Source organism: Stenella coeruleoalba (assembly GCF_951394435.1).
Source record: "Stenella coeruleoalba genome assembly, chromosome: 16".
Classification (NCBI taxonomy): domain Eukaryota; kingdom Metazoa; phylum Chordata; class Mammalia; order Artiodactyla; family Delphinidae; genus Stenella; species Stenella coeruleoalba.
In genome coordinates this window covers 37,460,232-37,475,089 of record NC_137162.1, presented here as the reverse complement: position 1 = coordinate 37,475,089, position 14,858 = coordinate 37,460,232, and the positions used below count along the sequence as shown (strand labels likewise).

At 37.0% G+C, this 14,858-nt stretch overlaps 1 protein-coding gene and 1 long non-coding RNA gene across 2 annotated transcripts in view; one reads left to right on the top strand and one right to left on the bottom strand.

Annotated features, from left to right (window-relative positions):
- The window catches only part of RNLS (renalase, FAD dependent amine oxidase), a 273,745-nt gene that overhangs the window by 25,086 nt on the left and 233,801 nt on the right, over positions 1-14,858 (bottom strand). The window contains exon 6 of the mRNA XM_079900368.1: positions 2,244-2,419. Within this exon, the coding sequence (XP_079756494.1) occupies positions 2,244-2,419 (176 nt within the window). The remainder of the gene's footprint in view (positions 1-2,243; positions 2,420-14,858) is intronic.
- Positions 1-14,858, top strand: part of LOC307175348 — a 286,151-nt gene that overhangs the window by 152,732 nt on the left and 118,561 nt on the right. The gene's annotated exons all lie outside the window — the stretch shown is intronic.

The window sequence follows — 14,858 nt, the reverse complement described above, 5'->3', positions numbered from 1 at the left end:
AAAAATAAAATGCATGGAGATGGGGAGTCCAGCCTGAGAGGCCTGGGATAGGGAATCCATACCACCCACTGCTTCCTGAGGCAGGGACCCCAGTCCTGTAGTCTATCTAGGATTTTATAAAATGAGGGTTTGAAGGGCTGTATCACTTGTTTGTCAGTGAGAAAGAAGGGAGGGAAGCGGGTGGAGAGGGAAGAACAGGAGAAGGTATGGGTGAAGCAGGACAGAGGAAGGAGGAAAAGGAATGAAGGGTGAGACCCAGGCTGGAAGAAATAAAGGGCAGGATTCTCCTGCAAGGGGAATCAGAGATGAGGGAAACTTCAAAATCAGTTGGCTGTTCTTTCTTTTTTGTCCCTCTTTCTACACCATTCTTCTCTTCAGTTTAAGCACTATATTAGACCATATTTATACACAAACATTCATGAATTCATTTCAGGTAGAGCTTGTGTCCTGGGATGGCAACGGAAAAGGGTGAATTGACATTTATGTTAAATTTCAAGGGTTAAGATGAACCTTTTAAAAACATTGGAGAAGCGTTCTCTTAGGAATAATAACTGAACACTAACTAGCTAAATGTTATTAAGTCTCTGGACCTGCCACTAATTAGCCTTTCTCCTAAGGTGATATGGGAGATCTCTCTCTCTCACTCTCTCTATTGAACAATGTAGGTAAGATCTCTGCTATAATGACGTTATGTTCTGTAGAATGTTGGTCAAGGTACTATGAATAGTGGAAAATACAAACCTCTAAATTTGAATGACATCTTATTCCCTTTCAGGCTTTGCAGCCAATGTAGATTTCATGACTTTAAATGTACTGGGATAATTTCAAGGGAGAACATCCAAATTGTAATAAAAATCATTGTTAGAGTTTGGATGTACTTTGTGTTCAAAGATTTTTTTAATTAAATTTTGTGATATTGCACAACTTTGACCAAGTCATTTTGTGGGCAAGTCAAATCTATTTCTACTAACACATTAAATTTTAGGAAATAAGTAGATTTTAACCCATCTTTTCAGTTTATTAAATTATTTTGAGGAAGTCACAAGAAGAAACTCAGAAACTATCATTTCTTCTAAAAGAATGTATATAAATTGCGAAGTGACTTGCTGTGTAATATATCTACCTTCAAATTATATCAACAAGATTATTTCTTTGTATTCTTTTTCAGGCCAATTTAAGATTAAGTTAAATATCACTTAAAGACATTAGCTATTGAGATTTTAAAAATTGTTTTAAAAGGAAAAAGTAAAGTCTTTTAAAGTGACCATGATGTGTTTAAGTAAATATTTTCCCAGAAGGTTCAGTGTATAATTTAACTTGAGAAGATATGGGTAAACACATAGACCTGCTGCAATATTTTAGGAAGTAATTTACCATTTCCTCTGATTTTGGAAAGTCCTTTAAAATAAACAAAATCTGCTGCAATTTCTCACAACCACTTTTTCTAAAGGCTTCACAGCTTTGGTAATCAATAGTGCTGGTAAGTCAGGTAATCAATGTGCTCAGAAATCTTAGGAAAAAATAGACAAGTCACTGCTTCTTTTCTCCTTCTGTCCTTTGCTCCATTGTCCCCAGATGACTTCACAACTGAGTTTACAGATCAAAAGACTTTTTCTATGAATACTCACAAACTTCTGCTGGAGTATGCAGAGATTTTCAAAAGAGTCAACATTGACTTAGTGTAAAGAGATTTTAAGTTTGAACTAGGAGAGCGATCAGCAGGTTTATCTAACCCTTAAAAAACAGCTCAACTAGCTGTTGCAGGTATTCATCTTTCTCCCCCAAACAGCTCTACTGGCAGCAGTCAAAACCAAAGTGGGAACTTAATAAAAATGAAAATTGTGGTAGCAAAATACACTTACAAGGTTAATTCGACATATTGCAAAAATTTGGGAGGTTATAGTGGTTTCTATATAACCACAGTACTGATTTAGAAAAACCCCAGAGAAACAGCTGCATTTTGATATATAACGTGCCTTGCCTGCATAGGAAACCCCAGATCTTCAGGGTATATAAGTCTTGAGATGCTAGAATTTGAACATAACATCGGGGAAAATTATATGTATCTCTTATTGAGAAATAACGGGATAATAAAACCTGCATGTAAACTTCTTTATTAGGCAAACACATATTTGCTCCCAAGATCATGTTAATTTCTTTTACTAGCGAGTGTCAAAGGATGAGAAAAAGTAAAGTCAGGTCTGATTGAGAAAACTGCACATACCACTGGATTCTCTGATTACCTGTGAATGTCTCCATTTCTGGCATTTGGTAGCAACTGGCTGAGGCAAACCAGGCAAAATATTTTCCAGCTGCTGGAAGATTAACTCCTGCACATCTTCAGTGCTGTGTTCCAAGTATGTAACTCCAAACGAGACAGTGGTGTGAATCACAAGGGAAGGCCCGATTTCCGATGACTCTAGTGTAAGAGGAACATAAAGATACACCTTAAAGTGGGTAACATGTTAGTGTCTCTCAGCATTTCAATCCGGATTTAAGAGTTGATCACAATAATCAGACAATAAATGAAGGGAAAACAGATTCTAATCTTTGAAGCATAAAATTAGGCTACTTCTGAAATTCAGAATCAGGCTTCACTGATGTGGAGGACAGATTCAAGATGCGTTTTAGAGAACACACTTTCAGGTCTTGTTAAAGAACCTGAAGGAAGGTAAAATGACCTAATATGTACTGCCTTGGGTATAATTAAATTTATTGGTATGTTTATCTCTCTCAACCACTAAATCATAAGCTTATCAGGGCAGGAATCATTTCTTTTTTTTTTTTATGTTAGGGGTAGGAGTTTATTAATTAATTAATTAATTTTTGTTGTGTTGGGTCTTCATTTCTGTGCGAGGGCTTTCTCTAGTTGTGGCAAGCGGGGGCCACTCTTCATCGCGGTGCGCTGGCCTCTCACTATCGCGGCCTCTCTTGATGCGGAGCACAGGCTCCAGATGCGCAGGCTCAGTAGTTGTGGCTCACGGGCCTAGTTGCTCCGCGGCATGTGGGATCCTCCCAGACTGGGGCTCGAACCCATGTTCCCTGCATTAGCAGGCAGATTCTCAACCACTGCGCCACCAGGGAAGCCCAGGAACCATTTCTTATACATAGCCTATATTCGCTTTAAATTCTGAGAACGAAGTAGATGTTCATCTTCTTAATTTTATGTTAAATGGATTGCAAAAATATCTTGTTGAAATTATATAAATGCCAGAATAAAATACCTAAAAAAACACCTTTCTCAAAACAAGCTTGACCTCATAATGTTCTTCATCTTTTAAGCAGCATTAAAAAAAAAAGTCTGCTTCATTCATAACATGGAGATACTTTCCTTTTTTGTTTGCCATTGAATTTTTTTGGCTATATTTTCACAATGAAAAATAACAAGTGCTTCATATCTTTCACTCTTTAGTAGAATATAGAAAATTGAATAAAGTTTGACATTGAAAGCAAAGTGACTGAGGCATTAGAGAATACAACCTTGGAAGGAATGTTAACCAAGATTTCCTGTTATTATTTTTTGTTTAAATCATGCAGAAGAGAAAAGTTGAGGGAAAACAAAATAGATATGAAACGCATGAAATTATAATATGAAAGTTGGTGCTCCCCCCTGCTGAAAGAAGAAAATACTAAAATCTATAAGCTACTGACAGGGGTTGGGAAGACTGATACTGAAAATTCTTTAAATTGGGATTATGAAGTTCTTTTCGGGGTTGTTATAAAAGGCAACAACCTCTTTGAGGTAGGTTTGTACATCTTTACACAGAAAAAGTAATTTTACACAGAACAAGCCACTTACTTGCTCTGTGTCCACTCAACCTCTTTACTTTGTGTGTATGTATGTAGAATGAGAATAAGTTAGCATCTACCACACGGTTCTGTGGTCTGGATTAAACGACATGATGTGTGTGAAGTGCTTAGCACAGTTTCTGGCACAGAGGAGGTGCTTAAAAAATGTAAGCCATGAGAATAAAAGCAATATATCAGATATACCCAAGGGAAAAGTTCTCCTGGTGTTGTCCAAATGATAGGTGTGAGTTAATTTTTTGTTAAAGTACTTCATTTTCCTGTTGCGCTCTGGCTTATGAATTTTACAGCAAAATACTGTAAAAGAATTTGGGTCTCTCTTCTGAGAGAAAATGCTGTGAGCACTTTAAAGTGGCGTGTTCTCAAACATTTTAATATATATGAAGTGGGAGATCTGACTTCAGAATCTGTGCTGTAAATGCAATGGTAAGAAGATTGTCCAGTTTTCACCTCACAGTAGCTGGAACAACTTGAAAGGGCAAAGAGAGGACCCTCTCTTTGAACCTTCAGTGTTTAACTTGCCAGTGTCTACTTTACTGGTACCACACGGGAGTGCAAAATCTCGAATCTTTCACTGAATACCACCACTGTGAGAAACCTACTGCATACTGCCTCAGGGAGTGTTATCTATGTTGTCAGTTAATACATTCAGGGAGGCTTGTTCACAGAAAGGGGTGGCAAAAAGGTCACCCCTCTTCCATGAGGTTTCCAACCTTCCCAGAGACAGAGAAAGCTACTGGGTCAGCATTCGGAAGCAGGAGAGTTGGGGTTCTGAGTTGACTCATCTATGGCAGTCTTCAAAGGGAAACAAACTCAGCTGTGTGCGTGAGGTTGCGCTGACCCAGCCATTTGTTCTAGCGGGGAGCTCCTATAATTGCTAAGGGTAGTGATGGTGCGTTGCCAGGTTTCTCCCATTTACATTAGCCATCCACTCCAAGGAGAGCAATAAAAAAGGAAATTTAAGACCAAAAATGAAACAGTTCTTGCATAACAATGAGAGAACAACCTGGCTACTTGTTTTTATTGGAATCAGACAAAAATTTTTGAGAATTTCAATTAAAATTTGAACAGCTGCAACCTAAGACAATGAGTTTTAAGGGAAAGACCCTCAACCCCAAAATTAAAGGGTATTTTCAGAAGCTAAAGTGCAAAAATACAAATAGCCAACTGGAGTTTAAACGTGACCAAGGCTTGGAACTAGAGCACTATATAAAAAGCCACAAATATGTTAATAGGATTCAGAGCGTAAACTCAGTGTAATCATTATTCCTTGGTTCCTGAGAACGTAATGATGTTATCTTTCTTTTTCTTTTCTTCATTCAGTTTAACAAGCATAGCACTTTGCTTTTGGCATTTTAAATGTAAAGTTCATAGTAAGTTGACAACTATTTCTGTATGTTGGGAGATCAATGGCTTCAGTCAGAAGATAAGTTATTTGAACCTTTGCATCCTTAATAGCCCAGTGGTCTTGGACAACTTAATCTCTTAGGCTCCACTGTCTTCCATCAATTAGAGGGGTGTAATACTACTTACCTTATAAGGCTGTCACGGGATTAAATGGGTTTGGAGATTAAATGGGTTTGGATACATAAAAGCCTTCTTCAAATATAAAGTGCTATACAAACATAAGGCACCCCTAGATAATATTTTTGTTTTGACCTCTGTGCTGTGGTAAGAACAGCTTTAGAAAGGGATGACAGAGTTGACTTCTCTGAAAGTATTAAGACTGATTCTTATATTAACACCCCAGGAAGAGTGGCAGACTACTCCTGGGTAGAGGCACAGCAGCTTTTTTTATTATGGTAAAATATATATAATATAAAATGTACCTTTTAAACCTATTTTAAGCGTACAGTTCTCTGGCATTAAGTACATTCACATTGTTCTGCAACCATCACCACCATCCATCACTAGAACTTTTAAAATCTTCCCAAATTGAAACTCTATAGGCATTAGAAAGTAATCCCTCACTCCCCACTTGCCCCAGCTCCTGTCAACCACCATTCTATTTCTGTCCCTATTAATTTGACCACTCTAGGTACCTCATATAAGTGGAATCATACAATATTTGTCCTTTTGTAATGGGCTTATTTCACTTCTCTCCAAGGTTCATCCATGTTGTAACAGGGGTCAGAGTTTCCTTCTTTTTTAAGGCCACATAATATTGCATTGTGTGTATATACCACATTTTGTCAATGCATTCACCTTTTGGATATTGTGAGTAATGCTGCTATGAACATGGGTGTACCATTATCTGTTCAAGTCTCTGCTTTCACTTCTTTCGGGTATATACTCAGAAGTGAGATTGCTGGATCATACAGTAATTCTATGTTTAAATTGTTGATCAATCACCGTATCATTTCCCGCAGCAGTTGCATCATTTTTTCATTCCTACCAGCAATGTATAAAGGTGCTAATTTCTCCACACCCTTGCCAACACTTGGTATTTTATTTTTTTAAATAGCTATCCTAATGGGTATGAAATGGGCACTGCATTCTTTTTTTTTAGTCTACAGTTTTGGGTGGGGGTCAAGAAGTCAACTCAATTTGATTGCAGGTAATTCTTTCATATCTCGATGCTTATATTGTTTTCTTTTTGCCTTTGGTGTTCTGCAGTTTTACTTGAATATTTTGAGGTTTTAAGTTTTTGTTTACTTTCTTTAACTTCATTGTGTTTTCTGAACCTGAAGACTCATTTTTGTCATTAATTTTGGAAATTGTTCAGCCATTAGTTCTCTCCATTCTCCCTGTCTGGTAGATACAGTACTCTTCTTAGAAATATGATAGATATTCTCATTCTATCTTCATGTGTCTTGATCTTTTTATAATGTTTTCCCTCTCTATGCTAGATTCCATGTAATTTCTTCTGATTTATCTTTTGGTTCACCATTCTCCTTATATAGGTGTTTATTCTGATGTTTAATTTGTCCTTTTAATTTCAAATTTATTTTGTTTTTCATTTTAAAAAATTCTGTTTTTCAAATCTGCGTGATCAGTTTTGATAGCTTCTTTCTCCCTAGTCACATTGTCAGTACTCTCTTTTATTTCTTTAAACACAATCAATATACTATATTATCTTTAGTTATTTAAAAATCTGCAATCTTTAGGAGTTTGAGTGTTTTTGTAGACCTATAAATACACACCAATCTATTAACATTCTTCTATTAATATTAATAGATATATATTAATAAGTACATTTTTTCATATTAATAGGTGCAATCAATCGTTGTTGCTCATGATGGTGTGTTTCCTTGTGTCTTACATGATTTTTTTTTTTTGTCTATTGTGAGCCATGTTCCTATGGTGAGCCTAAAGTTCCTAGGAACTTTGTCTCAGAAATTCTTTGAGGCCTGAGTTTAAAGGTTATTCCTTTGGAGAGTTACTTTCATTTCTGCCAGATACCTTGGAGGTAATACTGCATATGACTACTTTAACTGGATTTTTAGAACATACTAGAAGAATGAATTCTGGCACCAAATCTGCCTGAAGGTGGATATGTGGTTTGGCATTTCAGGGGAGACATTTTATTTCTTTTTTGTTTTTTTCCACACCACTTAAAGATAGGCAAGCATCCCCACTGTCTCCCTCTGCCAGATAGGATATAGCAGATACGGATAAGTTCTTCAAAGCCAAAGAAGAGTACGTGTCCATGTGAATAAAGTTTTAAATCTAAAAGAAACAGGCTAATTTTTCTTGGAAAAAAAAGTTACCAAAATTAACTCAATATAAAAGAAATCAGTATAAACTAAAATACATAAAAGAAATTGAAAACACAGTCAATAAATATTTAAAACAAAAAAAGACTCCAGGTCTTAAGTGTTTTACTTGTGATTTGTTTCAAATTGTCAAGCTAGTATAATGTTGATTACAGACACACACATCACATTTACACATATAAACACACACCAACCTATAGATCATTCTTCTATTAATGTTAATAGGTATGTTCTTTCATATTAATAGGTATAATGAAAAGAAACATGCTAATCTCAACATGTATTTAAAAGGCATCCATTAACAATTAATATCAATTCATGGAAAAAAGATACAACATGAAAAAAAGTGACTTTCTCAAAATGAGACAGAATATCTTCCTTAAGCGGTTGGTCTATATCATACTTTACTATGAAATAATATAGATTTTTCACAGTAAAATCAGCATAAAGCAAGGATGCTTAGTAATACCAATGATATTTAACATTGCTCTGGTTAATGTACTAAGATAAAAAATAAAATTTATAATTAATAGAAAGAAGGAGAATCATGATTTAAATAATAATAAGCCAACATAAAATCCATCAAATTAATTTTAAAAATTTGATATTAAATTGATTTCCCTATATACCAACAATAACTAGTAAGAAAAAAGTAATTCTTGATTAATTCTACAAGTTTTTTGGAATTTAAAAACTGATTCTAGGGCTTCCCTGGTGGCACAGTGGTTGAGAGTCCGCCTGCTGATGCAGGGGACGCGGGTTCATGCCCCGGTCCGGGAAGATCCCACATGCCGTGGAGCAGCTGGGCCTGTGAGCCATGGCCGCTGAGCCTGCGCGTCCGGAGCCTGTGCTCCGCAACGGGAGAGGCCACAACAGTGAGAGGTCCGCGTACCGCAAAAAAAAAAAAAAAAAAAAAAAATTGATTCTAAAGGAAAAATAAGGCAATGAGAATATTAAAAATTAAAAAAAAAAAGATCAGTGAATGGAGACTTATTTTGCCATATATTTAAATGCATTATAAAGACACGGCAGTCAAATCAGCCTAGTACTGGCTGACAGTAATAGTCAATGAATCAGAGTACATCTCTCTGGAAAAAAGTCCTAAAAATATAGTAAGTATTTAGTATAGGACAACAAACTTAACAAAGCAATGGAGGAAGAATGCATTTTTACACTGTCTTAGAAAACTGGATATGTGGACAGTTTTAAATTAGAATATTCCCTTCCCACTTCTGACCCAAATTTGTCACCATTTCTGACTACCTTCTTCCAAAATTATATGAGGAATCTACACTCTACACTCATATAGCAAGCTCAAACTTACTGAGACATCCTTATTTACATACAAATACTTCAGAGACATTTTCCATCTGTTAAACTTTGTTTTTAGCCATATCTATCAAGGGGCAGAAGTTGGGTTCCCCTAAAACCAGCTCTAGATTCCATTTCTGACAGGGAAGTAGAGGATTAAAGAAACTTAAGGAGTGGCAGACACTATAGCTGCAGACCAAGAGGATCAAAAAATGCATAAAAATGTTTCTTTAATTACTGATTCAATCAAATGAGCATGTGGGTGTTTAGTGCAGTTTGGTACCAAGAGAAACTCGGTTAGGGCCTTTCAGAAGCTTACATCTTAGTGGGGGAAATGGCACCTAGGCAAAACAGTTAGAGAGCCATTATCTCTAACTGGTATGGTCTTGACAGTGTGTGCAAATTAAGTTCAGGAAACAGATTCCTGGGAAGAGAGAAAAGGGACCAGGCGTTGAGAGCCACACAGTTTGAAGGGGTGGGTGGTCAGCTCTCCTTCCTCCTGGCAGTGGTATTGGTGGTAAGTTTCCCTCTCCCTCCCAATGTGGAACTGGCTTAACTAGACTTGCCCTCTAGCCAGGAGAGCTCTTATTGTAATTTAACTCCTTCATATGGCTCCGGAGCCCAGCAGCAAATGTAATGGAGAGTAAGTCAGTCGCATCAGTAAGTCCAGCAAAAGAAAGTCACTCACTCTTGATGATGAAAGCATAGCAGAGGGAAAGGGAAGGAAAAAGAGTGGGGAGGGGAAAAGGAGATAGAGATGGAGAGATACGTGCTCCTGTTGTCTCTCTTTCCCCTTCCAACCCAAACAAGCCTCTAACAGTCTGCCATTTGGCATTCCACCTCCCTGGCAGCGTGTCTGCTGTTCTGTGTGTCTGCTGCTGCTGGCCCTGAATCAGGAACTAGGCCTCACTATTCAGAGGGACCACCTGCAGGTTTTATTTGCTTTTTAATAACCATCTCAAACCTATTTCTTGTATATAAGTTACAGAAGCCAAAATTCACTTACAAGAGCCCTACTCATGTCCTGAGCAACTACATTACCTCCAACTTTATCTGCAGGAGGGACTTCTCCATCACTGAGTTGGAAATACTAGCTTAAAAAAAAACTAATATACTTATTAGTTTCTTCTCTTCTTTTGGTCCTTGACTTGTTTATTCTAGGCCTGTGGCTACTAATATATCTAGGGATGTATGCATTTGCCATTTTAAATAGAGGCTAAGAAGGAAAGTTTTAAAACTGATACACATGTATGTTTGTAATCCTTGTTATCCCAGGCTACATATGTTTGGATTTCTTATGTTTAAAAAGACACACAGACATCCTCTAAACAATTCTGTATAAGGTAACCATTCTGATAGGCATTTAGTTAAATATAAACAAGTGTGTAAAACCCCACACGATGAATTGAAAATAAAATGAGAATTCCCCAAAAGTTCATACTTCCAGTTTCAGAAGATGTTTCCCTATAGCTCCAGTATAAACAAATGTATACAAATTCAGGAAATAATCTTCCAGCAAACAATGGAAAACCGTTCACAGAAGAGTATGTTTGCCTTCTCCAGCCAGCTGAGAAAGTAAATAACATTCACCAGTAATCCAAACTACTTGAATAATAAACATGTTGCCTATTTCCTGGATACCTACAGGACTGAATGCCTGAGGCTTTGGGTTGGGGTCAGGAGGGTGGGAACAGGGGCTGGGATGAGCTACTGGGGATAATTCTACTGATTAGAGGGGCATGGCTCTTCTGTGGCAACAGTAGCTAAATTTTTGTTTTAGAAGATCAACCCTCCCCCACTTTCAGCCCAGATAAAGGTGACGGAAGTTAAACTGATCAATTAATCCATTCCTAAGTGATTAATTTAGCAATGGGTACATAACTCAAGGCAGGCCAGTCAAGTCAGTGAGATTCAATTCCTGGACTAGTGTTGAGCTTTTGGGGAAACAGGTTGTTTTTTTGTAAGACTTGGCACTGAAATGCTTGCTACTATGAATGAACCCAATCCAGCAGAAGGTAGAGTCAAGAAATAGACAGAAACTAAGTCTTCATGATGTTGACGGAATTAATCCAGACATGTCTGGAGCTTTACTCCTGGATTTTTCAGGAACAATACCAATAAATTCCACCCCCTCCTATTTTGGGGGGGAGGGGATAAGCGAACCAAATTGGGTTTTATGTTATTTGTAACCTAAACTAAGTTAAATGTGTGAAGATCTAGTACTAAGTCTAGCACGTGTATGCTTGTTCCTACAAATGCATTTCCTTTCTTTCTTCTTTTCTCCTCCTGTCTGCCCTTAATCTTACTTTATATCTCCAATATATAAAGATTAGATTTTAGCAGTTTCTTTAGAAAACTTGACCAATAATTATGAAAAAAAAAAACCCAAAGCAAAAAAACAACCTTCTTCTGGGCCTCAGTTTCTTCATATGTGAAGTAAGGGGTTATGAAAGTTTATTATCTTCAGATCCCTTTCAGCTTTAATTTTCTGTGACTATAAAATGGAGGTCCAGGTCGTGGTGACAATTTGAGAAGTAAAGCTCATCCTTTCTCTAACCACTCCGTGCTGTCACTAGGGCAGAAATTCCTGGTCCTCAAAGAAGAGACTAAAACTAAGACTCCATAGGACCAATGTGATGAAAATACTTCTCTTCATCTGAGCTTTCTAAGCCTTGAGTTTGCCCTAGATTTTAGGGCTTTAATTTCCATCCCATTTTTGAGTTTAAATCCAGTGAGCTATTTTGTAGTATGGTAAGAAAACACACTACATTGTTTAAGAATTCCTTGGTCTGGATTCAGCTCTGCTACTACCTAGAACAGTTCTTGACATACCACAGATACTCAATTCACACATTGAAACAGATAAAAATTCACAAATGTTACAGCTCTGTGGAAAATCATGTGTAACTAACAATAGTTAAATTAACATATCCAGGATTGAGAATATTTTTCTTTTTAAAGATATATTAAGTTGGAATCAAGTTTATTCTGAAAATAACATTACTTTTGCTTACGTGTATTTTGATATATGTGATCTTGAGTGTGAGAACGCTAGGCCTCTTGAGATTCCTGATAACTTGAGCTATCCTCATGAAGTGTGTCATGCGTATGAATAGCATTTGTCATGTGAGTGATGGTAGAAGAACTGGATTTCCAAGGTTCTTTCATTCCCAGGATTCTCAATGTTGGGCTGGTGGTAGAGGAAGGCACTGAGAATTTGGCTCACCCAAATCTGGGAAGGGGGTGAGCGGAACATGTAAAATTTCAAATAACACATTTGGTGTTATTATCTCATCTTTAGAAATGAATTTTAAAAGCCACTGTTAATTTAAATATACAAATGACAGAAAGTATAGGTTAAAGAAGAATATGAGAAAGAAGCTAGTTTCCAGGTATCAGTCAACCTCGTTGTGTCCTAGGGTAGGTGCTGGGGCAAGAGAGAAGTCTCCATGGGGAGCTTTTATTAGTCTCTCCAGCATAGAGATTTTTACTTTGATCAAAAAAGTATGATTCAGAGATAAACAAAGCTCAGGCTGAAGTCATCGTTTTATTTAATTTCTCTAAGCTTTAGTTTCTCCACTTATAAAAACAGGGATAATAATATTTACCTCAGAGAGTTGTTGTAAAGATAAAATGTAAAAAACAAACAAACAAACATAAAAGCACTTAGCACAGTGCCTGTCTTAATAAAGATTATGGGTATGGAGTTTAAAAAGGTTGAACAATATTGTTCTGGTTTTTCTTTTCATTCTTTGTTATTTTTCAAACTCCTGACATAAGCTGTTCTAAATTCAGGCTATAGAAAAGTTCTCTTTGCTTCCTACGTACAAATATATTGTAATAGAGGAGAAATACATTTTCTTATTTGTAATTTGAGACATAATTAGCACACATACAAGCAAATATGTATACACTGATATAGCAAGAGGGAAGAGGAGGGTGACTCAAGGCTGTGGGGCAGACTCATGTTTTCCCCCCAAACCCAGATATACATTTTGGAAATCAGAGCTCAAGACTCACAAGTATTTCTACATTATGGAGGGTCTTAGATAACATTTTCCCCCATGAGACTTCCTGATTATTCCAATCACATTTAACTACTAAATTGGAAATTCCAGTTTTGTTTTTTTTTGTTCAAATAATTCTGACCTTTTCAGAGAAAGCAATTTCTTAAAGACTTCCATTATGGAAAACCAAGGAGGCAAGATTTCCAGATTCCATGGCAAAGAAAAATCCTTGCAGATCAACAGAATCCCTGTGGCAGAGTGTCTCAGGAGGTTCTGTGTCAGGGAGATTTCCACTTGGTCAAGAATTCATGTCTGCATCCATCCCTCTCCATCATTCCTTAGGCTCTTGCCTTTATTTGGAGGAAGCAGATCTGGTTTTGTGAGACAGATCTCTCCAGAGGAGTACCTTTAGGCAAGCTATACAAGCATCGCTCAGAGATATTGTGGGTTTGGTTCCAGACCACCACAATAAAGTGAAGATCATAGTAAAGTGAGTCACATAAATTTTTTGTTTTCCCAGTGCATATAAAAGTTATGTTTACTCTATACCATGGTATTAAGTGCACAATAGCATTATGTCTAAAAATATGTACATATCTCAATTTAAAAAAATACCATATTACTAAAAAAATGTTAACCATCATCTAAGTCTTTAGCAAGTTGTAATCTTTTTGCTGGTGGAGGGCTTGGCCTCAATGCTGAAGGCTGCTGGCTGATCAGGGTGATGGCTGAAGGCTGGGGTGGCTGCGGCAGTTTCTTAAAATAAGACAACAGTGAAGTTTGCCACATCAATTGACTCTTCTTTTCATGAACGATTTTCTCTGCAGCATGCACTGCTGTTTGATAACATTTTACCCACAGTAGAACGTCTTTCCAAATTGAAGTTAATACTCTCAAACCCTGCTGCTGCTTTATCAACTACGTTTATGTACTATTCTAAATCCTTTGTTGTCATTTCAACAGTCTTCACAGCATCTTCACCAGGAGTAGATTCCATCTCAAGGAACTACTTTCTTTGCTCATCCATAAGAAGCAACTCCTCTAAGTTTTATCATTAGATTGCAGCAATTTAGTCAAATCTACGGCCACCACTTCTAATTCTAGTTCTTTTGCTATTTCTACCACATTTGCAATTATTTCCTCCACTGAAGTATTGAAACCCTCAAAAACATCCACTATGGTTGGAATCAACTTCTTCCAAATTCCTGTTGATGTTGATATTTTGACCTCTTTCCATGAATTATGAATGTTCTTAATGGCATCTAGAATGGCAAATCCTTTCCAGAAGGTTTTCAATTTACTTTGCATAGATCCATTGGAGGAATCACTATCTATGGCAGCTGTAGTCTTACAAAATGTATTTCTTAAATAATAAAACTCAAAAGTCAAAATTACTTCTTGATCCATGGGCTGCAGAATGGATGTTGTGTTAGCAGTCATGAAAACAACATTAATCTCATTGTACAGCTCCATCAGAGCTCTTGGGTGACCATATTCATTGTCAATGAGCAGTAATATTTTGAAAGGAATTTTTTTTTTCTGAGCTGTAGGTCTCAATAGTGAGCTTAAAATATTCAGTAAACCATGTTGTCAACAGATGTGCTGTCATCCAGGCTTCATTGTTCCATTTATAGAGCACAGGAAGAATAGATTTAGCATAATTCTCAGGGCCCTCGGATTTTCAGAATGGTAAATGAGCATTGGCTTCACCTTCAAGTCACCATCTGGATTAGCCCCTAACAAGAGTCTGCCTGTCCTTTGAAATTTTGAAGCCAGGTATTGACTTCTCCTCTCTTGCTATGAAAGTCCTAGCTGGCATCTTCTTCCAATACAAAGCAGTTTCACCTACATTGAAAATCTGTTGGTTAGTGTAGCCACCTTCATTCATTGTCTCAGCTAGATCTTCTGGATAACTTGCTACAGCTTCTGCATCAGCACCTGCTGCTTCACCTTGCACATTTATGTTATGGAGATGGCTTCCTTCCTTAAACTTCGTGAATCAACAACTTCTGCTAGC